This window comes from Panthera pardus, unplaced genomic scaffold (assembly GCF_024362965.1).
Source record: "Panthera pardus isolate Hobbes unplaced genomic scaffold, ASM2436296v1 HiC_scaffold_3, whole genome shotgun sequence".
NCBI classification, from domain to species: domain Eukaryota; kingdom Metazoa; phylum Chordata; class Mammalia; order Carnivora; family Felidae; genus Panthera; species Panthera pardus.
Window position 1 is genome coordinate 59,415,398 of NW_026526876.1, and position 26,377 is coordinate 59,441,774.

General features: G+C 36.2%; 1 protein-coding gene across 11 annotated transcripts in view; it reads left to right on the top strand.

Moving 5' to 3' along the window:
- The window catches only part of NF1 (neurofibromin 1), a 248,005-nt gene that overhangs the window by 72,034 nt on the left and 149,594 nt on the right, over positions 1-26,377 (top strand). For 7 of the 11 annotated variants that reach the window (XM_053892642.1, XM_053892646.1, XM_053892648.1 and 4 more), the window contains exons 6-15: positions 158-225; positions 477-552; positions 1,254-1,411; positions 8,333-8,506; positions 8,996-9,118; positions 9,362-9,436; positions 11,264-11,293; positions 14,682-14,813; positions 21,751-21,885; positions 25,375-25,488. In XM_053892642.1, the coding sequence (XP_053748617.1) occupies positions 158-225; positions 477-552; positions 1,254-1,411; positions 8,333-8,506; positions 8,996-9,118; positions 9,362-9,436; positions 11,264-11,293; positions 14,682-14,813; positions 21,751-21,885; positions 25,375-25,488 (1,085 nt within the window). Of the gene's footprint in view, positions 1-157; positions 226-476; positions 553-1,253; positions 1,412-8,332; positions 8,507-8,995; positions 9,119-9,361; positions 9,450-11,263; positions 11,294-14,681; positions 14,814-21,750; positions 21,886-25,374; positions 25,489-26,377 lie in introns of those variants that run through there. The other 4 variants (XM_053892645.1, XM_053892650.1, XM_053892651.1 and 1 more) reach the window with 2 other exon arrangements.

Here is a 26,377-nt window from a genome sequence, read left to right on the forward strand (position 1 = left end):
GAATACTAAAAACAAATAATACTGGGACAAAAGTTTGTATGTAAAAGGAGTGTTGGGTGTTTTTGTTTTTGTTTTTCTTTACTAGTAGCTCTGATTTGTATTTGTGTTAACTAATTAATTTTAAGTTAATTAAAAAAAATTTTTTTTTTTTTTCCAGAAACAGCATTTAAATTTAAAGCCCTAAAGAAGGTTGCACAGTTAGCAGTTATAAATAGCCTGGAAAAAGTAAGTTATGACCTCCTTGACATTAAAGTTTTGTTAAATTTTGGTTGTAAATGTTGCTGTCTTTACTATTTTGAGTCAAAAGTCATGACTTCAGTGGTAGTTTCACGTTAATATTTAGGAGGAATGCGTTGCAGTATTCTTATGAAGGAAATAAGAGTTTGTAATATAATTGAGGTTGTAGGACATTTTATTTACTGTACCATGAAAATATCCCTGCTTTCATATAAAAACATATGTTTTGTTATTTGTAGGCATTTTGGAACTGGGTAGAAAATTATCCAGATGAATTTACAAAGCTGTACCAGATTCCACAGACCGATATGGCTGGTAAGGATAAGAGTGACTTATGTTTTAAACTCTTACTTATGAGGTAAAAACCTACCACTTTCAAGGTCATTTTTGTTAAGGTGCTTTTATATCTTGTCCCCTGATATCAAATAGGAAATAGTATTTTTCTCTTACATTTCAAAATGACCTTCAATCCTTTTCCTTTCCTTTGAGCAAATAGTAAAAAAGGTTTGGAATGAAGCCCTAATCTCTAATTAGAGTTGTGGATAGAATATTTGATGGCTCTTCTTTATAGAGAAAGCCCTTTTTTTGTGCGCTGAAGCTTTATTTTGTATTTAGGGAGATGTGTATAAAGTGGTAACATCCTTCCCTAGAATTCTTGAGACACAGCTGTGAGGCAGAGAATACAGACTCCCGGAGAGCTTTGATGATTCCTTTTGGGAAGCCATCCAGTCTTTGTTTCTTGCGTACATCGCACTTTGCGTAAGGCCCTGCGCATCGAGACTAAACACAAGTTTGGCCATTTGACCTTTTCTAGGGTGGATCAAGATAGCTCTTTTAATACAGACAATGTAATATTTCTTGTCTGCTTCCCTGAATGAATTTAATTGTTTATGTGAACTTCCAAGTTTATCTTTTAAAAATGTGGCATTTGGGTTTTTGGTTAGTGCTGGCTTTTAATTTAATGCCAGAGATTTTCTTCTCATCTAGTAATATCATTGAATTGTATTTCCCCATAGAGTGTGCAGAAAAACTGTTTGACTTGGTGGATGGTTTTGCCGAAAGCACCAAGCGTAAAGCAGCGGTTTGGCCACTGCAAATCATTCTCCTTATCTTGTGTCCAGAAATCATTCAGGATATCTCCAAGGATGTGGTTGATGAAAACAACATGAATAAGGTGAGCAGGGCAAAATCATTTCTATTATGTCCAGATGTCAACTAGCTTATTTTAACTAAGGTGTATGTATCGCTTTGGGCTTAGCATTCTGTAAGCACTGCATTTCAGGGGACCGTTTCTAATTATGATCATTTTAGGTCTCTTTGTTCACTGGCCTTGACAGAGACATACTCATACCTAAATTTATTTGGAGGGAAGATAAATGATACCACTCAATTAAAAAGTTAAGACAGTTCTTTAGTGGGGTGCCTTGGTGGCTAAGTTGGTTAAACTTCTGACTGTGGCTCAGGTCATGATCTCACAGTCTGTGAGTTTGAGCCTAGCATCAGGCTCTGTGCTGACAGCTCCCTGTCTCTCTGCCTCTCACCCGCTCCCTTTCTCTCTCTCTCTCTCTCTCTCTCTCTCTCTCTCTCTCTCTCTCTGACCCTTACCCGCTCACACTTTGTCTCTCTCTCTCTCTCTTTCTCAAAAGTAAATAAACATGAAAAAAATAAAAAAATAAAATACAACAGTTCTTTAGTTCCATTTTTTTACCAGAGAAGACTGATACTTCTGTCAGTGTTAAACATAGTTTTTCTAATAATCATTGCACGGGTTGCCCTGTTAGAGTTCATCGGTTTTGTGTTGTGTTATTTGCATGTGCTTAGGTGTGTACCTACTTGGTGCTAATGAAATTGTCTAATAATTCATTTTAGATATTTTCAAACAGTTTTCATAGCATTTTACGAGGAAGGTAGGATGCCACATATGCCATCTGTAATGAAATTGGTACTATAAGAACTGCTAATTTTAAGGGGCTCTTGTAATTTTTAAAAAATAGAGCAGGGGGTTAATCGTATTTTATTAGTTTTGGCAATACATTTTTTGTTTTTTGCCACTTTGGGAGAAATACTCTTAGCTGAGTAAACATAAAATGGGCTCCCACATGACTTGCCTGTGGATGTAGATGTTCAGAATCAGCTGAATGATTCAATACTTTGTAGAAATACCAGGTAGGGAACTTATGCATTAGGTGGCTAAATAAGCGAACTTCGGTAATCCTTTAGTCTTTGATGCTATGGTACTCCACTTAGGTCTGTGTCCTCAGTTTTCCATTGGGAGGACACCATTTTTCATGCTAGGTTGTTTTGGAGCATGTCCGAAGAGTAGTTTTGGGGGATTTCTGTTTATTGGGAAAATAGAGGTAAAAAGCTACTATAAATTCAGTACTCCTTTTAAGCGAATTTATATTTGAATAATCACAGCTACATCTTTGCAGATGTTTGCTTTATTTGTGTATCTTACATGACTTTCTCATTTTCCATTGAATTGTTTGTTCTTTATTGATCTGTAAGGTGTTTTTTTTATTTTGAGAGAGAGAGAGAGAGAGAGAGGGCTCAAATGAGCGAGGGTCAGTGAGAGAGAGAGAGAGAGAGAGAGAGAGAGAGAGAGAAAGCAGGGCTCACCAGAAAGCAGGGCTTGTGTTCACCTGAAGCAGGGCTCGATCTCACCTGATGTGGGACTCGAACTCACAAACCATGATATCATGACCTGAGCCAAAGTCAGATACTTAATGACTGAGCCACCCAGGCACCCTGTAAGTTGTGTGTTGTCTGTACACTTTTACTTAATTTCTCTTTTTAAACTTCGTTTATGGTTTTTTGTTTGTTTCATTTGGTTTTTGCTGTTTAGGTATTTAAAATTTGTCTGTAGTCATCTCTGTCTTTTTGTCTCTTAGCTTTTTTGGTCAGACTGCTCCTACCCAAGATTTTACTTATTCATTTTATTGAGATAAAATTCACATACCATAAATATACTCTTTTAAAGCCTACAATTCAGTAGTTTTTAGCATATACAAAAAGTTGTGCAACCATCACCACTAATACCAGAACATTTCTATCATCCCAGAAAGAAGCCTTATACCTGTTAGCAATCACTTCTTATTCCTCTCTCACCCTAGCTTCTGGTGACCACAAGTCTGCTGTCACTATGGGATTTGCCTATTCTGGACATTTCATACAAATGGAATCATGTAATATGTGGCTTTTGTACCTGGAACATCTGAGATTTTTGAAATTGGCTTTTATATATTTCTTAGTACGTTTCTAGGTTAAAAAGTTTAGATTTTTAAAATCTTTCTGGATTAAAAAAATGTATTATTTATTTATTTTTTTAATGTATTCTCTTTCCGGGGCATATTAGTTATGAGCTAACCAGTGTTAATGGTTGGTTGATACGTATCCTTCCATTCATATCTACTTGCTCGTAAAAACATTCCAATGAAAATACACGTACATGCATAGACTGGTGATTATATTTTAAAATGAAATCACACACACACACACACACACACACATATATATATATATATATATATATATTTTTTTTTTTTTTTTTTTTTTTCCCCTTTAAGTACTCTCTACAGCCAGTGTGGGGCTTGAACTCATGACCCTGAGACCAAGAGTCACATGCTCCACTGCCTGAGCCAGTCAGGAGCCCCAAAATGAAATCATTTTATACACATTCTGCAGCTTGCTTTATTTACCTTAGAGTGTATCTTGGCTCTTCCTCAAAATAGTTGTTAGAGATCTAACACATTCCTTTAAGTGTTGGATAATATTCTGTTACACTGATGAGCCTCATTTACTCAACCATTTGACGGTGAATGGATGGATTCTTAGATTTTTTTCAGGTTTTTGACTTTACATTTAATCCTTAAGTAAATATCTTTGTTCATATATTTTTGTTAACTGATGCTTTTAGTTCTGTAGACTAGAATTCCAAAACTGGGATTTTGTGTGAAGGACATTTGAATTTAAAATTTTTAATAGATATTTTTAGATTTACATTTCCCAATATTTATACCATGTCACATTTTCACCAATATGAATTAGAATGCCTGTTTTTCTGCATCCTCACCTGGACTACTTGTTTTTCAGTCTTTAAGGAGGTAAAAAAGAGCATCTCATTTTATTCATTGCATTAGTGAGGTTCAGGATCATTTCTGTTTCTAGGTCATTTGCATGTTTTCTTTTGCATGTCTGTTGATTCCCCCTCCCCCCCCCCCCTTTTTTTTACTAGTCTCTTATTAATTTATGAGACTGTCTATTAGTCTCTTACTGAATGATACCACATTTGATTTAGAAGAATGTTTTATTGTTCTAAATTGTTAGTTTTTTTGGAGATTTAAAAAAACTTAATTGTGGTTAGAAAATGGTGGTACGTATTTGCTTTAAAAGTGTCCTGTGGTCATCAGAGTAGAATGTATATCATTTTTTAGGGTACAGAATTTAATGTAAATGTTTAAAACTGCACTTAACAACTGATCTGTAGTTCTCGAGAACTGCTGTAGGGGCTTGAAAGTCCCCTGTGAATATGCTGGGGGAAATGCTTAGTTTAGCTGTCTGAGCTCCCCTAGCCCTCAAGTAGCAGTATGCTCTGTTAGCGTGGCAGAACTCCTCCTAATCGTTGGTAATCACGCCTAGGTCTTTATTATAAAGCAAGCAAAGAATAAACAACAAATAGAACCCTTAGCAGACTGGATTGGGCTTTTATTTACACATTGTTGACTGCAAACTATATGCAAAGTGGTTCTGTTTTTCAGTTTATAATTTTTGTTATTACTATTTTATTGTTTTTTTTACTGTATTAGGGAAGGTAGTATAATGGCTCGCCACAATAGAACTTTATTATACTTATGAAGCGCTAATGAGCTGCTGATCTGAATAGCTCTGTGGGACGGCCCTCCTTTTTGTGGTTTCTTAGGACCTTGCACCGCAAAGACTGCCATCTTTAAAACATAGCTTCTATGGAAGTTGCTTCTGTTCTGCTAGCCAGAAGGGAAAACATGGGAAATCATCCTGAGGATTTTGATGGGCCAGGCCTGGAAACATCACACTTTCATTCACATTCCATTGGGTAGAACTCAGTCACATGGCCATATTTAACTGCAAGAGAGCCTGAGAAATACATTTATATCCCCAGGAACCAAGGAATGAAGGAATTAGGGAAGACAGAGGGAGTCAAGGATGGCTTAGACTGCTGTCTCCCTAGAATTCCCAGTTATTTCTTTATGGGTGAAGAGCTGCATTTAAAGAGTACCTGTCCACTAGGAGAATAATGTGGCTATATGTGCTGCGAGAAGGAGTGTGGAACCTTAGTTGAGCTTGAAATAAGAATAGAACTTAGAAAAGAGAAAGAGATACAGAGTTGTTCAGGCCAGGGTGATCAAGAAAATGGATTGTGTACAAATGTTAAAGGTATGTTCAGAAAAGTTGCTTAGCCTTGAAGATGGAAAATTCATGCAGGCAGTGATAAGAAATGAGGATGAAAGGCAGATGTGAATAATCTGGAAGATACTGTGAGCCAGTTTGGGTTTAAACTTTATTCTTTAGGCAATGAGGAAAAGTCCAAAGTTTAGGGCTAAAGGTGAGATATGCAAAGTAGTGTTTTTGGTTGATAAAAGGAAAGTCTAAAGTGGGAGCTAGGTCAAAATAAATAGGAGTTTAGCTTTTAAAAATTTTATTTATATTCTGGTAAAATAACCCAAAATTTATCCTTTTAACTGTCTTTAAGTGTGCAATTAAATGGCATCAAGTACACTCACAGTGTTTTGCAACCATCACCATTATCTATTCGTGAACTTTTTTATGGTCCTCTTAGATTCTGTATGTTAAACAATAACTCCTCATCCCCTCCTCCTCATTAGTCCCTGGTAACCTCTATTCTACTTTTGGTCTCTTGGAATTGCCTATTTTAGGTACCTCATATAAGTGGAATCATACAATATTTGTCCTTTTACGTCTGACCTATGTCATTTAACATAATGTTTTGTAGCATTATCCGAATTTCATTAGTTATTATGGCTGAGTAAATATTCGTGTGTGTGTGTGTGTGTGTGTGTGTGTGTGTGTGCGCGTGTGTGCGTGTGTATGTATACCACATTTTGCTTATATCCTAGAAATTTCTTGTGTGCAGTGGTATTTCATTGTGATTTTGATTTGCGTTTTCTTAAGTTTTTAAAAAAAGTTTATGTAAGTAATCTCTACACTCAATGTGGGGCTTGAACTCCTGACCCCAAGATTAATAGTTGGATGCTCTTCTGACTGAAGCAGCCAGGCCCCCTGATTTTCATCTTTCTAATGGACTAACCATGTTGAGCATCTTTTCATAAGCTTATTGGCCATTTGTATTTCTTTGGAGAAGGTGTCTATTAAAGTTCTTTGCCCATTTTTAAATTGAACTGTTTATTTTTTGTTGTTGAGCTGTTGGAGTTGTTTACATGTTGTAATCCCATATCAGATGTATGATTTGCACATGTTTTCTCCCATTCAGGTCATGATCTATGGTTTATGAGTTTGAGCCCTGCATCGGGCTCTGCACTGACAGCACAGAGCCTATTTGGGATTCGGTCTTTCCCTCTCTCTGGCCCTTCCCTGCTTGCACTCTCTCTCTCTCTTTCTCAAAATAAATAAATAAAAGCAAACAAACAGTAGCGTTCTCACTTTTAATTCTGGGTTTTGGTAATTTAGGTCTTCAGTCTTTTTTCTTAATCAGTCTAGATAAAGGTCTCTCAAATTTCTTGAACCATTCAAAGAACCAACATTAAAAAAAAAAAGATTATTTCTTTAGAGAGGGGGAGAGAGAGAGAGTGAGCAGGGGAGGGGCAGAGAGAGAGAGGAGAGAGAGAATTCCATGCGGGGCTTGAACTCACAAACCATGAGATCATGACCTAAGCTGAAATCAGGAGTCTGATGTTTAACTGAGCCACCCAGATGCCCTGAGAGCTTTCTTCTTTTTAATGTGAGCATTTCCAACTATAAATTTTCCTCTTAGCGCTGCTTCCACTGCATCCCATTTTTGGTGTGTTGTGTTTTCACTTTGATCTGTTTCAAGATGTTTTCTAATCTGTGTTTTTTTTCCTTGACCATTGGTGTTTAATTTTCATATATCTGTGAACTTTCCAGTTTTCTTTCTACTGTTGATTTCTAGTTTCATTGTGATCAGAAAAAAATATTTCATATGATTTCAATCTCTTTAAATTTGTTAAAACCTTTCTTGTAGCCTAACATATGGTCTATCGAGGATATTGTTCATGTGAACTGGAGAAGAATATATATTCTGCTGTTTGATCAGTTTAGCTTTTGACATGTTATATTTGAGAATTCATGTAAGTGGAGATGTGAGGTTTTCATTTAGGAGAAGAGCAGAGGGAGAAATGTGTTGATGAGCTGCAAAGAGGGCTTGAGATCACAAGAATGGACAACTTTTTGTGAGGAACAGAATGTAGAGCAATATTGGTATATCCTTAGAAGGTTGAAGGTTGAATATTGTCTGGAGTTTCAGAAAAGGATCGACAGTTTGGCATGGACCATGACTAAAGTAGTATAATATTTAGAAATATTTTGAAAGAGAATATGATCAGCTGAATTCAGGGTTGAGAAGTCAACTACCATGTTTGGGAAGGACTGTTTCTTAAGTCCTTTAATAATTCAACCAAGAGGGGCACCTGAGTGGCTCAGTCGCTTGAGCGTCCAACTTCGGCTCAGGTCATGATCTCACGGTTCGTGGGTTCGAGCCCCGCGTCAGGCTCTGTGCTGACCGCTCAGAGCCTGGAGCCTGCTTCAGAGTCTGTCTCCTTCTCTCTCTCCCCCTCCCCTGCTCACGCTTTGTCTCACTCTTTCTCAAAAATAAATAAATGTAAAAGAAAAATTTTTTTTAAATAATACAACCAAGAAAGTGAAGAACAGATTCTGATTCTGGGGATTTGAGAAACATGTCAGTGATGACAACTACCTAAATTTTGAAATAAAAAATTGGAAATATCAAGTATGTGGTTTTAGAATATGATTTTTAGAGGCTGATCATTGGCTATATTATGAGACAAATCTGAAATGTTAGAAACTTGGCATATTGTCTCGTTTCTGTATTTGAATTCTGTAGAAGTTGTTTCTGGACAGCCTACGGAAAGCACTTGCCGGCCATGGAGGAAGCAGGCAGCTGACGGAGAGTGCTGCAATAGCCTGTGTCAAACTGTGCAAAGCAAGTACTTATATCAACTGGGAAGACAACTCTGTCATTTTCCTCCTAGTCCAGTCCATGGTGGTTGATCTTAAGGTAATTTGCTTTTTACTTCTCTACTACAAACTTTAAGAATACCTAAGGAAAAATAAACTTCCAATATTAGTATTATTATGCTAGATAGTTGTCAGAGATCATCGCTAACACCGAAGTTCTGAATCTTCTTTGATGATACCTTCGGAGGACCTGCTTTTGTTGTTTTTGGGTTACTCAGACTAAATAAAGTGGCTTAGAATTTGACGAAAACACAGAATTAGCCAGTTTTCTTAAGTTATCATAAACATTCAGACTTGGTTTTACAATAACGTAGAAATGAGGGCCTGAAAGGAACCAAACATGGTACAGCAAGCATTTTATCACCAATGAACCACAACGTTAGTGTTTTCTACTTCTTCTGGCAACTGAATGTTATTGCCCTCTGCGTGGATGCTGTGTTGATACTATTAAATACTAGTAAAAAAAAAAAAAAAAAAAAATACTGCATGACTGTTTAAAGGCTTTTGTTTTCTCTCGGGATTTTTATAGAACCTGCTTTTTAATCCAAGTAAGCCATTCTCAAGAGGCAGTCAGCCCGCAGATGTGGATCTGATGATTGACTGCCTTGTCTCTTGCTTTCGTATAAGCCCTCACAACAACCAACACTTTAAGGTGAGAACATTGGTTTTTATCCAGTTATGCTTACTGATGCTGTTGATCCTTTCTTTATAAATATGAAAAGACTATGAAGATGAATTGGTATTTCTCAATATTATACATTAATATTAATTTTAAGACCTTAAGAATGTATTCTGCTTTTTAAAAACTTTTTTTCTGTTTCTTTTATTCTCATTTGTGCTACAGGATATTTTTCTCTTAGAAATAATATATGATTTTTTTTCTTTTCCCCTGTAGATCTGCCTGGCTCAGAATTCCCCTTCTACATTTCACTATGTGCTGGTAAATTCACTCCATCGAATCATCACCAATGTAAGTCCAAAAGGTATTGCTAAATTACTTAAAATTTTTTTCTTCCTTTATTTCTTTACAAGAAAGACATTCTTGGTTTACAAAAGGTTTTGAACTTAGATATATGGTATAGGAAGATTTCTCACAGGTGATTATATCTAGTAATTGATATACAGTTGTATTTTTCATATTTAGTTTCATATTCAATTTGGCCTTCCTTTATTGAGGAAGGTGGAGTTAATAGGATCCTTTGGAAAGATTAAACCTGAAATATTTTATTTGCATCAAAAGCCCTTGAGAACAGTGCCACTGAGAATATAATTGAACATTTTCATCCCCAAACTGTTTTTTTTTTTTAGTTTATTTATTTCCTTAGATATGTTGGGGGGTGGGGCAGAGAGAGAGCTGGGAGAGAATCCCAAGCAGGCTCCGCCCTGCCAGCGCAGAACCCAATGCTGGGCCCCAACCCACGAACCATGAGATCATGACCTGAGCCGAAACCAAGAGCTTGACGCTCAACCGACTGAGCCCCCCAGGTGCCCCACATCCCCAAACTCTTTACATATTATTTTAATATTTCTAGCCTTTCCCCAGCATTTGATATGTTCTGACTTGTCACCTTACCATTTAAGTTAAAAGCAGTAACTAACAATATGTTGTAGGCCAGTATGGTACATTTAGAATGGTGAGATAATATTTGATTGTACTTTTTAGTCTTCCTTAAACACGTGAAATATTAACACACTTAAATAGAGGTATTGACATGATACAAAAGCATATCAGACAAAATAAGCAAGTTCATTAAGAGATACTTGTGAAACTTTGGACTCTGATGTGGGTACATTAAGTAGAAGGATGATGAAACCTTATCAGATTTGGACCATGAAGTTAAAAAATGCTTTTTTTCTGATTATGAAAATAATATTTTGAAGGTTCTCAAGTGTTATTTACCATAGCTCTACTTTTATCCATTTATGGATAGTCATAGTTATGTGTAAATTGGCCACATTTTTTCTCCCTCAAAAAGAACGTTAATCACTGATAACTTAGGTATATTTGTCCTCTTTATAGGCAAATTCCACTTTAAGAGTGTATCGCTGATGAATTAAGAGTACCTCCCCACATTTATTTGCCTTGGATGCGTTGAGCTAAATGAAATTCTGCCCACTTTCTTTGCTTTTATCCATCCCTGCAGGGCAAGAATAACTGTCAATAGAGCTGACTAGTGACACGTTTCATTTTCTCCATGGGCGCTAGCATTCTGGGCAGGGCAATTCCTTGCTGTGCAGGACTATCTTGTGCATGGCCAGACACCTAGTATCCCTCATCCTCATTTCATTAAATACCGTTGGGCCTCTTCCCTCCTCCCACCCCCAGACATTGTGGGCAACTGAAACGCCTTGAGGGAATGATATGTTCCTCACTTGAGTATCATTGGATTAAATGATAGGCGTAAATAACGTGAAATGCTATTTATCCCCGAAGGGAAACTTTAATGAATCTGATTGCAGATAAGGTATGTTTGTATTAAAAACTTACAAAATTTTTACTTTACTTTTGCCAGGGTAATGAGCAAGACATTGTATCCTTAATGTTTACTTTCAGGGTCATTTAAGAAAAAAAGAGATGACTTCCCCCCCCCCCTCAGGTTTATGTGTAATTCAGAATTAAAATATTATTATTTTTCTCCTTTGACTTATAATACTAAACACACTCCATTTATTAGAGTGGACGGTTTTACATAAATGCTTACAACTTGATTTAATAAACCCAAGTGTATACTTTTTTGATTCTTTGTGGCTAGTTACTTTAATTGTGAAATATTTTTGTCTACAATCGAATACATAGAGCACTTTCAAGCATGGACTTGGCACTGCTGTAAGTGGCTGGGCTGCTCCTTTGTGGGTTTAAAGCATGCCTGGAGTGGTACTTCGTGCATGCCTCCATGTACACGGTGAAGTGGTCGTGCGTCCTTCTGTGCTCCACTGGGTACTGCATGTGTGAGGGCGCGGTGTGTCTGTATCGGAGGTCACGTCTGTACGAAATGAAAAACCTGTATCGACTAACTCGACCTTTAACGAGTAACCTGCCAAAAGCATAAATTTGAGTCTATAAAGTATCTTCTAAAGGTATACTGTAGACAATGGGTACTTTATCTTATTATAGGATGTTTGATAAATTGTTTCTTGTTAGGGTTGGTGTTTTTGTTTTTGTTTTTTCTCCTTCCTGTGGTTTGAGGCTAATAGATACTGAATCTGAAGTACTTTCTGACTGAAAAGGACTATTTGTAAAGTAAATATGCAAATTTATGGAATTGACTATTACAGAGTCTCACTGAAGACAGTTATGGAAATAACTTTGTCTTGAAATCACATGAAGTTTTTCTGAGATATTTGGACTCCTAATCTTAAATTTATTCATAGTATAAAATTTCCTTTTCAATGATTCTTGGTTCAATACACCTCATAAGTTCCTGCCTTCCATGGTTCTTTAGCCAAATTCACAGATTTTGTTTCTTATTATCACATTCTCGAGTAAGATAAAAGTTTTACTGATACGTTTTTGAGGGTTATGTAGAAGTGGTAATGGTTTGTAGTTGGGTTTTTTTTTTTTTTTCCCTTCTGTGAAACATACTCATACTCCGTTCACAAGTACAGTGTTTAGGTCTAAGATCTTCTACTGTTTCTTCTTAAGAAATCTGCAAGCCTGTTCACTATTTGAATTTTATCATACTGTAAACATTTGTCAGCTTCAAATATGGTACTTCTAGTACGGTCACTTTTTTATTATGGCATGCTGTAAGAGATGAATTACAGTTATAAGATCTGTGTTACGTACTGAATCCTTACTGGCTTCCTTTGGGTTAAGTTAGGTATGTTGTTATAATTGGGAAACTAAAGAAATAGTAATACACATATCTGACCCAGGTATCTTAGCCATCAGCGGAACATGCTGTGGCTAGTATGGTACTTAGTATTCACTCTGTTTTGTCCCTTATGGCAGTTTGTTGTAGTTTCCTTATGGGTAGCTCCCGTACTGAGAATGACAGGACCTCTTCCTACCAAGAGGCTGGATAAGTTGTTCTCTCCAACACGATAAGTTGTTCTCTCCAACACATTTGAAAATTTATTTAAGCAATCTCTTGAAGAATTGTCATAGTTTGCTCATACTATGTACTTGCAAAAGTATTGCCATTTGTTTGGCAATAAACGTAGTGTTTTTGAGGAAAAAAAAAAGAATGTCTATTTTCGTCGACTAGTTTCAGAACGGACACATTTAGTACCTGTGTAAAACACTATAATTTTTACCAACCACATGATGTCTAGTTTTTAGTGCGTATTTAATTTGAAAGTGTATCTTCAACTTTTATATTAAAATGAATACATTTTTATATTATGAAAGTCACTAAATCATGAGTTAAAATCACATTATTTTATAAGATGCACCTGGTACCATGGTACAATTTCAACAGCTATTAGAGTAATGTAGTAGTTTGGATCAGGTGTTATATGGGATGCATTTCTCTTTCGTTAGTTTCTGACAGGATATTATGGGGTCAGGAGAGTTAGTAGGACCTTTATCTCATTGCATTTTGTGATTATTCAGCCTTTGTCTCTTTAAGCCGATTAATACAAGCTGTGTAAATTAGTAAATAAATGGAGATCAAGCTGTATTGATTGCTTGGGCAAGTCAAATGACTGAATTGACCAGAGTTTAAAGAATCCATTATATAACCAAACTAAAATTTGATCATTTGTTAGGTAGGAATGAGCTTATGTAGAGTGAGGGTTGAGGGAATAGCAGTATCAACCGTACTTTCCAAAGAGAGTAGTATTTCTTCCCTCACAGCTTTGGGGTCCCTTCCTAAATAGAGTTCAGTATTCAAGTTGTGTGTCGTAAGTTGATTGTATAATTTACTACCCAGTAAATAGAGTTTCGTAACCCATAGTTGTAGGTTAAAGTGATATAACTTGATGCTGCTGCCTAAAATACTCTGACGATTATGGGTGAAGAAATTAAAAGTTGAGAATTTAACGAGCTTAGTTTTGAGTGAGAAGGAACCTAGGATTAGGATATGAAGCTCTTAAATCCTCCGCCTGTGTTAATTCAGTCATTCTGAATTCACATTCACGTGTCTCCTCTGCAGTGGGAGTGTCATAAACTGGATGCCTGTGTAATAACCTATGTGTTAAGTGGTCCCGTACGGCTTGCACAATCTCCATACATAGTGAACATTCATTTTTGTCCTGACCAATAGACTTTATAGTTTTCTTCATTTTAGTAATACAGTAATTTTTTTTTTTTTTAAGTTTGTTTATTTGAGAGAGAGGGCATGCACAGGAGGGGCAGAGAGGGCGGGGGAGGAGAGAGAATCCCAAGCAGGCTTCACGCTGTCAGTACAAGGAGCTGGATGTGGGGCTCAAACTCACGAACCTGTGAGATCATGACCTGAGCTGCAATCAAGAGTCGGATGCTTAACTGACTGAGCCACCCAGGCATCCCCATAATATAGTAATTAATTTTAAAGTTACATTAGACACTATTCAAATAAAATAGTCACTAGAAACTAGAATCAGAGCTAAATGGGCGAAACTGACAGAGATATTTACATAAAATAATTACATCTAAACAATAGTTAGCTATGAGCAGTTTGTCCTTGTGGTAATCATTAGTCTTTTCATGTATTATACCATCATTGCATATCAATTTAAGGTTATAGGTTTACTAATAGCTTTATCTCATTTACTAATTTTATGTTGTACCAATCACTGTTGTTTGTAGGCATATAAGTGATGGTTTGCCGCATAGTCCTTCAACATTGTGTTGAACCACTAATCTTTCTTAAAACTTTGATAATAGCATTCTTATGTGGGAGAATATATACTATAAATGCATATGTTTCTGAAATATGTAAAAGTTAAACTTAAAAAAAAAAAAAGAAAAAGATTGGCTACAGAATTAGCTTTCTAAAGACTCTTTGTTTTTCAGATTCATTGGCTTATCAGTGAGAAAAGATAGTCTCATATGCCCATGCACATGAAGTGGCAGTTTGTCTCATGTTCATTATTATATTTTAAAATACATGTATGGTTCGGTGTTTGAATTAAAGATCTTATTTGAAGACTTTGGAAATCATGGTGTGTGTTTGCATGGTCCTAGAAAATTTTTCACGGAAGGCTAAAACCTAAGACTACAGTGTTAACCAGAGCATGTAACTCATGCATATTTATACTTTTCTTCTCTTATGGTCTCTGTTTTTCTCTAGTCTGCGTTGGATTGGTGGCCTAAGATCGATGCTGTATATTGTCACTCAGTCGAGCTTCGAAACATGTTTGGTGAAACGCTTCATAAAGCAGTGCAGGGTTGTGGAGCACACCCAGCAATACGAATGGCACCGGTAAGAGGAATCGTGAATTTTGAATTCCCCCTTCTTCCTATTGCGTTTTCAGTGTCTCTATCCTATTCCTGTTTTTTTGATCATTTTAGAAAATCAAATGAGTCCTTCCTTTTCTATAAGTATGGTGATATGTTGCATCCTGCAGTATTGTTGCAATGCTAGCTAATGGTGTTTGTTTTTCACGATTTCAGTGAGTCGAACTTGTTTTTCTTAGAGAAATTTTCCCACAAAATGCTGTTAAAAATCTTAATTTCTTTTTCTTTCGTTCTCCTTTTTTTTTCCCCCTTACTTTCTTTTTGCTGTAACTTTTCCTTACTAATCAAAATATTTTGGTTTGCTCTTCATCTTTGGGGATGAGTAGGGAAGCTGACTCCTGGGTTAGAGTGAATGTTTCTACACCGTTTTTGCCCACTGGATGCTGGACACTGCACATAGGAAATTAGAAATAAAATGAAACATTTTTATCTAAAATAAAATATTTCATATTTCAGCAAATGTGCTATCATTCAGCAAATGATAGGCACTTTGATATTGAAGTTCATGTTTAAACTTAGTAAAAAGAGTCTTTTCAAATGAGGTATTCTAACAGATTAGTACTCTTAAATGGAATTTTAAAACTCATATGGAACCAATTGAAACAGACAGTTACAGGATCATAGAAGTCATTTCTTGGTATTTATGTATAGCAAGAGTATTCTACATGGCAACTCTTGACATTGATTGGTGGTGCTTTGTCTTCTGCTTCTTATTTTCTATTCTTATTGGCTGTTGTCGCTCACATGATCAGATGCCAACCAGTCACTGTTTTGCATGGCAGTGGGCTTCTGTGGCTGTAAGTATGATCCACTGTAACTACCTCAGAAGAGTCCTTGGTTTCTTTGACTTTTCTGTGTATAGTTACTGTTATAGTCACATCATGTCATTTCAAATGAAAACGTAGCATGTTTTTACCTATTGGAAAAACATTTTTTGGTAAAAATTGGTAAAAAATTTTTTCTGGTAAGTTAGCCATTTCACACTTATAATTTAAATAGCTTTCTCCTCTTTTCCCAAGTTTCCTTAGTCAATAAAATATTTTGGTTCAATACAATTGTAGTTCACTCTTATCCAGTTGTCAGTAGTTGTTTCTGAGGATTATTTATCTCAGATGTTCAAATAGAGAAGTTTGCTATACTGAATACTTTAGGATTATTTAGTCTAAGAAATTATAGCCAAAGAACATGGAAATTATGTTTTATTCAATAAAATAAATAAAACACAAACTATTTTTAGTTGACTTTTTGTGATGCCAAGTACTTAATTTTTTAAAAAATTGAAAATTTCAATCTAAGTTAATTGGAGGTAAACATAAATAATAGCTACTTAAATGTTAAATAACTAGACATCGTTTTACAAGTTGTCTTGGAAAATGACTTAAAATAATTGTTTAACCATTCATTCTAGATATCCTATAGTAAATAGAACTTTGACTTTTTAAAATTTCTAATTCTTCGGGCAGAAAGTTAATGGCCTTCAATAGTAGAAACTGGTAGAAAGTTAATAGTCACTTCCACTTTAACTTCAGTATCCACTTTACCAGCCATCTGCAATTTCACTTCCTGTGCATGAGGACTGAAAGAAAGTGAAACGAAATTAGTCCTTTGAACAAAGACAAAATTTGACTGGTAGTCTGAAAATGTTCCCTACATTTAGAAGTTATTTTACATCTTAGCCTTACTTATTAACTGATTCCAGGAGCAACATACTGTAGTACTGAAAGTTCATAAAAACCACAGCTAGACTTCTTTTGGTCCAAGGACACCTATGATAAGAATTGAGTTTTTATTTCCTATTATTCTCTGAAAGTGTCAGTATACATTTGATTTGTGAAATCATTCTTAAGCTGTTTACTTTCATATCATTATATATGAAATTTTGTGTGTATGTATGTGTATGAATATGTACTATATGTGTATATGAAGTTATACATAGTGGCTGAAGGAGGGTTTTCTGCCTGATATTCTTACCGGGAAAATTAATTAACAAATTTAATCTGAAATAATTTTTTAGAATAATAAAATTTTACTATTGAGATGATCTTTAAGGTGAATCTTTTCCCTTTTAAACCTGGTGCCGTGAACAGTCAGACAGTAAATGTGGAAATTCTGAGCTCTCCGACAAGCTGCCGGGCATAGTGTTAACACCAGGGAAGCGTGATGAGCTAAAAAGACAAGGCACTTACCCTCACAGAGATGCCAGTCTTGTAGCTCTTGCTTGAGCACTTCTTTTTTTTTTTTTTTTTTTTTTTAACGTTTATTTATTTTTGAGACAGAGAGAGACAGAGCATGAACAGGGGAGGAGCAGAGAGAGAGGGAGACACAGAATCTGAAACGGGCTCCAGGCTCTGAGCTGTCAGCACAGAGCCTGACGCGGGGCTCGAACTCACAGACCGTGAGATCATGACCTGAGCCGAAGTCGGACGCTTAACCGACCAAGCCACCCAGGCGCCCCGCTTGAGCACTTCTAGTAAAGAGCTCACCACAGGTGGCCCTCAAGCCTGAAACATAGGAAATTTGTAATAAGTGGTTTAAATGTGTGACATCAGGGTTTCTCAACCTTGGCACTGTTGGCATTTTTAAATGTTGTAGGAGACAGTTGTAAGGGACTATCCTGTGTTCTGTAGAATGTTCAGCAGCATTTCTAGCCTCTACCACTACATGCCAGTAACACCACCCCGCTGGCTGCTGGTCTTGAAAAGCAAAAACGTCTCCAGACATTTCCAGTTATCCCTCGGGAGACAAAACTGCCCCCAGTTGAAAACCGCTGTGTTAACATGATATGTTCAGTGCATTGTCCTCATTTGCATTGCCCCAGATGTTTTGTCTGCTTCTTCCATAGGACAGCACTGCAGATATTTCAGTAAAGTTATCTTGAACTCCTGAGGTTTCTTTTTTTAAATATGATTTTAGAATTGGGAGGGGTTTAATTATTTCAGCTTTCTTTAAAAGCTTGTGGGCGTGTGTGTGTGTGTGTTTGTGTGTGCACGTGCGCACGCGTGCTGTTTGATCTGTTTTTACCGCTGAGGAAACTGAGGCACATAAAATGTTTAGTGAATGACAGTCATGATTAGTGAATAATTGCCATTCTTTCCAGTGCCTGTCCAGTTCTTTAGCTGTCTTACCTCATTAGTGCATTAGTTTGATCAAAGCAGGAGCTCCATCTGGCTTGTCCAGCACTGGGTTCCTGGCCCCCCAGAACGCTATCTGGCACGTAGTAGGCATTTAGTGCATATGTGTTGAATGAGTGAAGTAATTTCTTTCCTGATTTGCTTTTAAACCTCTCCTCTTCTGCTTCTCTTCTGGAAAGGACTCAAGCTAACATTTTTTTTTTTTCCAATTAAAATGACATATGAAGATCTGCTTTTAGTGTTGCAGATGTGGTATAATTGAAGAATACCATTAACCTGCTGTGTCTGCATATCGTGTTTCTACTAATAATATAGTCTAAGATTACATTGTTTTCTTAGATTGAGCTCTTCATCACTTAAACTCTTTAGCCTTAACATATACACAATGGGCCATAGTTTCTCCATTTTATACTTTGGTAATATTTTTAAAAGTTTGAAATATTTTTCTTAGCACTAATCGTTTACTGTTTTAAAACTTGGGTAGCCTATTAATGATAGCTGTATGAGTTTTCACAAATATGTGTGATTACTGCACATTTTGCTTCTAAAGGAGATATGCTCTTACATGCCTGTAATTTAGTCATAGTCTTAAATAAGGTGACAAATGGTTTGGGCCCTTAATAGACAGCTGCATACTCTGATTAATGAATTTATTCCTGGGCGCGACTGCTTCTCTTCTTTGGCCAAAGTGCGTGTACTATGTTGGATTCTTACTAATATCTGCAGGATGGAAGGTCAATAAATTAATGGATGGATAATTTTTTTTTTGTTTACATTTCTGGTTAAAAATGTATTTCTTCTTTAGCATGCTGTTCCGCCTTTTATAGAACCCCCTAATGTCCATTAATTAAAAGGTATTTGAATTGAAAACTTTATTTAACCTTTTCAAGTCAGTGCTGGAACAGAATTTATATGCTGATTCCTGAGATGAAGAAATGACACAATTAAACTATTATTTACTGTTAGAAAAATCATTACCGAGTAAAAGATAATTATTAAATCTGTTAATTGTTCTCTGATCTGTGTTCCTGTGCACTTGGTTGTGTCAGGGAAGAACAGTTGCACTTAGTTACATCTTAGTAAATATTTGTTCCATGAGAGTTGATCACCTTGATCTAAGGTGTTAGCATGACTTAGAATGAAAGAATAAAGTTTAATGGGAGCAAACGGTAAAAACAGAATTGATTAAATGCATTTGGTAAGATATTTGCTGTGGGAATATAAATATGCAAGCAAACAGTATTTCTGAGTTTTGCTATTTCCTTTCTATATTGATATTCTTGAGCATTGATGTGGATGTTAGGTAGTAGTTCTTCCCCTTTGAGGACCAGAACCCTTCAGTGTCCTCAGGCATACTAACAAATGCGTCTTACACTTAGACGTGGAGAATTGTGGCTGTGTGTTACAGATGTGCATCTCTGCTTTTTACCTTTGAAGGACAGCCTATTTACTTGGACATTTTTATTATGTGTTCATAGCTGCTGAATATCCTGTTATCTGTATATTTGCGATTTTTCCTAAGAAGCCATACAGGTACCCAACAGGCATATGAAAACATGCTCAACGTCACTAAACATCAAGGAAGTGCAAATCAGAACCACAATGACATATCACCTCACACTAGTCAGACTGATTAGAAAAAAGACAAGAAATGACAGGTGTTGGCAAGGATGTGGAGAAAAGGGAACCCTTGTTCATTGTTGGTCACGATGTAAATTGGTTCAGCCTATGGAAAATGGTATGGAGGTTTTTCAGAAAATTAAAAATAGAGATATTATACAGTCCAGTATCTCCACTCCTAGGTATTTATTTGAAGAAAGCAAAACACTGATTTGAAAAGACATGCACTGCTATGTTTGTAGTAACATTATTTGCCATAGCAAGATATGGAAGCAACCTAAGTGTCCATTGATAGATGAGTGGGTAAGAAGATGTAGTTGTGTGTATACACACACACACACACACACACACACACACACACACACTCTGGAATATTATTCAGCCATAAAAAAAGAATGAAATGTTGCCATTTGCAACAACATGGATGGACCTAGGGGGTATTATGCTAAGTGAAATAAGTCAGAGAAAGACAAATATCATATGATTTTAGTTGTATGTGGAATCTAAAAAACAAAACAGACTGATAGGTACAGAGAACAAACTGATGGTTGGCAGATGGGACGGCAGTGGAGTGATCAACGAAACAAGTGAAGGGGATTAAGAGATACTTTCAGTTATAAAATAAGTAAGACTTGCTGGAATACACAGCATAAGGAATATAATCAATAATATCGTAACCACTTTCTATGGTGGCAGATGGTAACTAGACTTACTGTGGTGACCATTTTGTAATGTATATAAATATTAAATCACTATGTTATACACCTAAAACTAGACATATTTTTAAACTAAAAGTATTAATAAATAAAGGCATATGTGTCAAAACTAGATATTTTATGTCCTTTTAAAGAAAAGGGGGAAATGATTTATAACAATAGAAAGAGGTGGTTTTGTATCCAGAATATAATTGTTGAATTTTTCATTGAGTAACATGCATAATTATGGTATCAGCACAGCATCTACCGCAGTATCTCTGTAATTGAAGCAAATTTTTCATGATTTATCTTTGTCAAAGGCTTCTTTCTTTGTTTTATCAATGTTCTTCAGGCAAAATACATGCATTCTGTAACTCAAGAGAGATGGAATGCCATTGAAGGAAAAAGCAGAACTTACCATTGAACTATTAAGTACAGAGACCGACCTTATAGCATATTTCATCAATTCTAAGAAGCACTTTAGTTTTTAACATTTCTGAAATTGGGAACACATCTTATTTGGTGTCTTAGAGTTGACAGTGGTTTTTCATTTCTTGTGGTACATTAATGATGCATCTTAGTTAAATTAATGTCATAGATTCTCTGAAATATTTGTGTGTATTTGTGTGGGATAAATGTTAAATGAATTGCTCAAAGGATGTATTTGTGAGAGCTATAGACTAAATATTTTATCCCTAATGTGTCTACAGTTTGGAAAATTGTTCTACATAGGAGTCAACTTGATATTACAGTGTTTAGTATTTTAAGGAATTTTCATTTAAACTTTATTAAATACATTATATAAGAATAATATGAATGTTACAAAAATAGTTTCCATTTGTTTTTTATTTAAATTGAATTTTTTAATTTTTATTTTTAAAATATAATTTATTGACAAATTGGTTTCCATACAACACCCAATGCTCATCCCAAGTGCCTTCCTCAATGCCCATCACCCACTTTCCCCTCTCTCTTACCCCCCCATAAACCCTCAGTTTGTTCTCAGAAATTTTATTTTATTTTAGAGAGAGTGAGAGAGCACGGGGGAGAGGGACAGAGGGCGAGAGAGCAAGAGAGAATCCTTCCAGAGGGCGAGAGAGGAAAAGAGAGAGAATCCTTAGCAGGCTTCTTGCTCAGCGCAGAACCCAATGTGGGGCTCGATCCTACAACCCTGGCTGGGATCATGACCTGAGCTGAAATCAAGAGTTGGTCACTTAACCAACTGAGCCACCCAGGCACTGTCCCAATTTTCATTTGTTTTTTAAGCTTAATAATATTAACCTTATACTTACTCAGATGTTTCTACTCTTACCACACATACATCTGTGGTATAAAATGTCTGCTTTTTCAAAGCTTTTTAATAATAGATTTATTTTTAAAAAGTTAGATAGCTATTTTCGTTAACCTGATATCTGATTCTTACAAGGTGATGACATGTTTTTGTTTTTATTTGTAGAGTCTTACATTTAAAGAAAAAGTAACAAGCCTTAAATTTAAAGAAAAACCTACAGACCTGGAGACAAGAAGCTATAAGTATCTTCTCCTGTCCATGGTGAAACTCATTCATGCGGATCCAAAGCTCTTGCTTTGTGTAAGTATTTTATACGAGAGGTCTTGAAATTACTACAATAACTTAATTTGGTTTAAGTGAAATGCCAAGACCTTGGAGATCATTATTAGCTAAATAACACTCACTGACCCTTTCTGCTCATGCTTGAAACCTAAGACACCTGTAAGAAAACTAACTTAGAAGTTACATTTCTCTGATACCAATATAATTAGATCAGATTTCTTACCCTTTTCCTCAGTTTTCCTTGTCATTAAACTAGCATGTTTTTGTGAGATCTTCTTTCTTTACTCTGTTACCAGGTTTGTGTTATTTAGACATTATGCTGGGGTGGTGGTGGAGGTAATGAAGCAACCATAAATCCGAGTGCTTTCTCGTGGTCGTAGTTGGTTTTCAAGTATCCAGTTGCTATTGCCAAACCCTTTATTTTTTTTTTATTTCCCTTTCTTCCTGTCATCAACCTATTATCACTGGCTTTGCCTGGAAATACTGTATTGGAAGGAGAAGGAGATGGGAATGGGTATGGTTAGCACTTAATTTTTATCCTAACTGCTTTTGCAGCCTCAGATGGCATTCCTGAGGGCAATACTGTGGCACACAGTAGTTGAGAACTAACAGGTAAATGAGTGATAGTTACGTGAAGTGGTTAAAAGCATGGGCTCTAGAGACAGACTAGTTATGTGATTTGGGTGACTTAACCTCTCTTAGTTTTCTCATAATGATAATAATAGTACCTATCTCAGATTGTTAAGCTTGAGATAGTACACTCATGCTTTTAGGAATAACGTTTAATAAATGCATAATAAGCACTAAATAAATGTTAACTATTATTATTATTAATAATAAAATGCAGTTGACATCAATATTAATGTTATTAATGCCCCAAGTATGACAGTTATGTATTGTGAAGGTCATAGGATAACATGTTTAAGCTTTGTTGAAGTTTCTCCAGTCTCTGGAGAGCAGCATCCAGAAAAATTTCTTGCTGTTTTGTTTAGCAGTAGGTTTTATAAGTGCTAAGGTGCTTTCAAATTACTACATGTAGGAGTTCATAATTTGATGTCCGTATTTTCAAGAGTTCTGTGAACCCCTTCAATGAAAAAAAAGTGTAATGAGTGTTTTTTTCTGCAGAGAAATGAGAGGGGAGAGACACACACACAGAATTTCTAAAGGGATTAATAATGCCAAAGGAAGGCCTGTGATATTTTGAACTCTTTGAGAAGCCCATCCAAATTTGGGAGTCTAGTAGAATAAATTGTTAGAATTAGGCATGGAAAATTTCACAAAATCTTACCAGGGAGACAGTAAAAGTAATCAAATCCTCTTTCTCCTCATGTCTTTGTGTGTAGCACAAGTTATTTGTGGTAATATTTCATCATACATTTAATAGAGGACCAGCTCTCTGCATGGCTATAATTCAGGGTAAAGAATGCACCAAAGTCACGAGTGCCGTCAGTGTTAAGTATTCCATTATTCAAAGAACAAGAACTTGGTCTTTTCCAAGATTGGAATTTAGTAAGCAGAGTCCATTTAAAATTGAAATTATTCTCTTTGCTGCCATCTAGTGGTTAGGCAACTTTTCTCAGAGTAACCAAAGGTAAGTTAAAGTAGATTCACTGTATACTTAATTATTTTCTATTTAAATCTTAGTAAATAGGAGAAATGTAGGAGTAACTTAAGTGATGTCAGTCATGGTATTTTTAAAGTAACACAATTTAATATCTTTCATCTCTACCTTAATCCATATTACTCTCATGTTGTCTAGCCTCCTCTAATTGTCCAGCTAACATCCTCTCCTACCTCCCTCTAAACATTTCTTTGCACCAAAGGTCTGGTGATCTCTTTAAAAAGCAAATCTTATCATGCCTTTTGTCCAGCTTAAAATGTGTTAGTTGAAATTGCTCTTGGAATAAAGACCTTTTGGTCTCCAGAGAGACCTACAGGGGCATGCAGAGTCTGACTCCTACCTGCCCCTTCTGCCACATCTAGCATTATATTTTTCTTTCTTTTTTCTGTAGTCATGATGGTCTGTTCATTCCATCTTACCACATTCCTTCATACCTGCCCCTGCTGTTTCTTCTGCTTATGATACACTTCTCTTTCCTCTTTACAATAGTAATTCCTGCTAATTTTGAGCTGTGATCACTGCCCTAAGGAAGCCTCCATGAAATTGTGCCACATTTCTCTATCACGGTGCTCATAGCAGCTTGTAGCTTCCTAGTTCTTATCTCATTTGCAGTTTTACAGTTGTTGGCCTGGTTATTTTATTGATGTTTGTTTTTCCCACCAGATTACATGTTCCAAGAGGGTAGGAAACACTTTTTAAAAAATATTTATTTATTTATTTTGAGAGAGAGAGTGTGCATGCATGCACAGGGGAGGGGGGAGAGAGAGAGAGAGAGACAGAGAGAGAGAGAGACAGAGAGAGAGACAGATTGACAGACACCCAAGCAGGCTCCATACTCAGTGCAGAGCCCAATGTGGGGCTCAGTCTCACAAACCATGAGATCATGACCTGAGCTGAAATCAAGAGTTGGATGCTCAACTGACTGAGCCACCCAGGTGCCCCAGAAACACATCTTTTCAACTTGTTGTGTCTTTGGTATTCAATAAATGTTACTGAGTTATTTGTGAACGAATATAAATTTTATAAAGTAGGCTAACAGTTGTGAATTATACTCCGGGATGAGGGCTTACCTTAATCATTATGGCGGGAAAGAATCTAGTTAGCAAAATAAAATAGGGACACAGGTTGTATTGGTCTCACTTAAATGAGCCATATGTTCGTGAAGTGTAAATAGATGCATCCAAGCTACAGGAAGCATTTTAGTCTCTTAAGGTAGACATGTGCATTTATGTACCCCGTGGATGTGCTTTGCTTCGTACCCGACGTTTTTCCACAATGGAGCAGACTGCAGTGTGGGTATCTGGAGGTGTGGATTCCAGCCTTGGACGGCCTAGGGCGGTCCTTTCTACTAGACCGGGCCTGTTCTTTGCCCTTGAGTGCAGTCATTTGTAAGATTAAAACCAGTAAGCTCCAAACCAGAGGTGTAGTATTTAGCCAGTGTAGTGTTGGTGAAAAAAATTACCTGCTCCTTATATATAAGGTATAATTTCTTAATTAAAAAGCTAATACTTAGTTTTTGTTTTCTTTTAATCAGAATTTTCTCTGGACATTATTCACATGAAGGAACAGTATAGATGTAGATTAAGCGACTCCTTAACAAAAGCAGTTCTGACTTTTAAAAAATTCCCCAATTATTTTATCGAGATATACACACACCATTAAATTCACTATTTTAAAGTGTACAATTTACTGGTTTTACTACTTTTACAAGATTCTGTAGCATTACCACTATCTAATTCTAGAACATTTCTAGAACATTGTCATAACCCTAAAAAGAAGCTTAGTGTACCCATCAGCATTCACTCTCCATTCCCTTTTCTCTCTGGCCCCTGTTAGGTGATAGATACATTTTTTTAAAATTGAAGCTTGCTTTTTTTTCCTTGCAGAATCCAAGGAAACAGGGGCCTGAAACCCAAGGCAGTACAGCGGAATTAATTACAGGGCTCGTCCAGCTGGTCCCTCAGTCACACATGCCAGAGATCGCACAGGAGGCAATGGAGGTAAGGGGAAATGAATTCTGGGCTCTTGAAGGAAAGCTTGTAAATGTATATGTTCTTCATGTTTCTTTGGTGTGTGGTGTCTACGATAGATGTCATTTCTGGACATCTGTCAGAGAGAGATGGCATTTCTAGAAGTGTGTTTGTGTCTGTGTGCTGTTTTATGAACTCTGGAGAAGGAAAAGTTTTAATTGCTGTATATCTCATGTAGCAACAATGTTGTGCAAATTATGATGCTTAATTTAAACCCTCAAATTTTTCTAATTGCAGCTGGCCTTTTGGAATTTTTTAAAAATATGTATTGAATTTTAAATTTGCATCTAATTCACATACCATAAAGTTTACTATTTTAAAGTGTGCAATTCAGTGTTTTTCAGTATATTCACAAGGTTGTGCAGCCATCACCACTAATCCTGAAACATTTTCGTTACTCCAAAATAAACCCTGCCACTCTGCATTCTCCTGTTACCCCAGTCACTGGCAACCACTAATCCCTTTCCTGTCTTCATAGATTTGCTTATTCTAGCCATTTCATATAAATAGACTCATGAAATATGCGGCTTTTTGAGTCTGGCTTCTTTCATTTAACATGTTTTCGAGGTTCCTCCATGGTATAGCCTGTGTCAATACTTCATTCTTTTTTATTGCCAAATAATATTCCAGTGTGTACACATAGGGCCTTCTGTTTATTCATTAGCTGATCACATTTGGTATTGTTTGTGCTTTTTGGCTATTATGAATAATGCTGCTATGAACATTTGTGTAAAAGTTTTTTTGTGGATATATTGCCAGTGGAATTGGTGGGTCATATGGTAACTGTGTAACTTTTTGAGTGACCAAACTGTTTCCCAAAGCGACTGTATCCTTTTATATTCCCATTAGCAGTGTATGT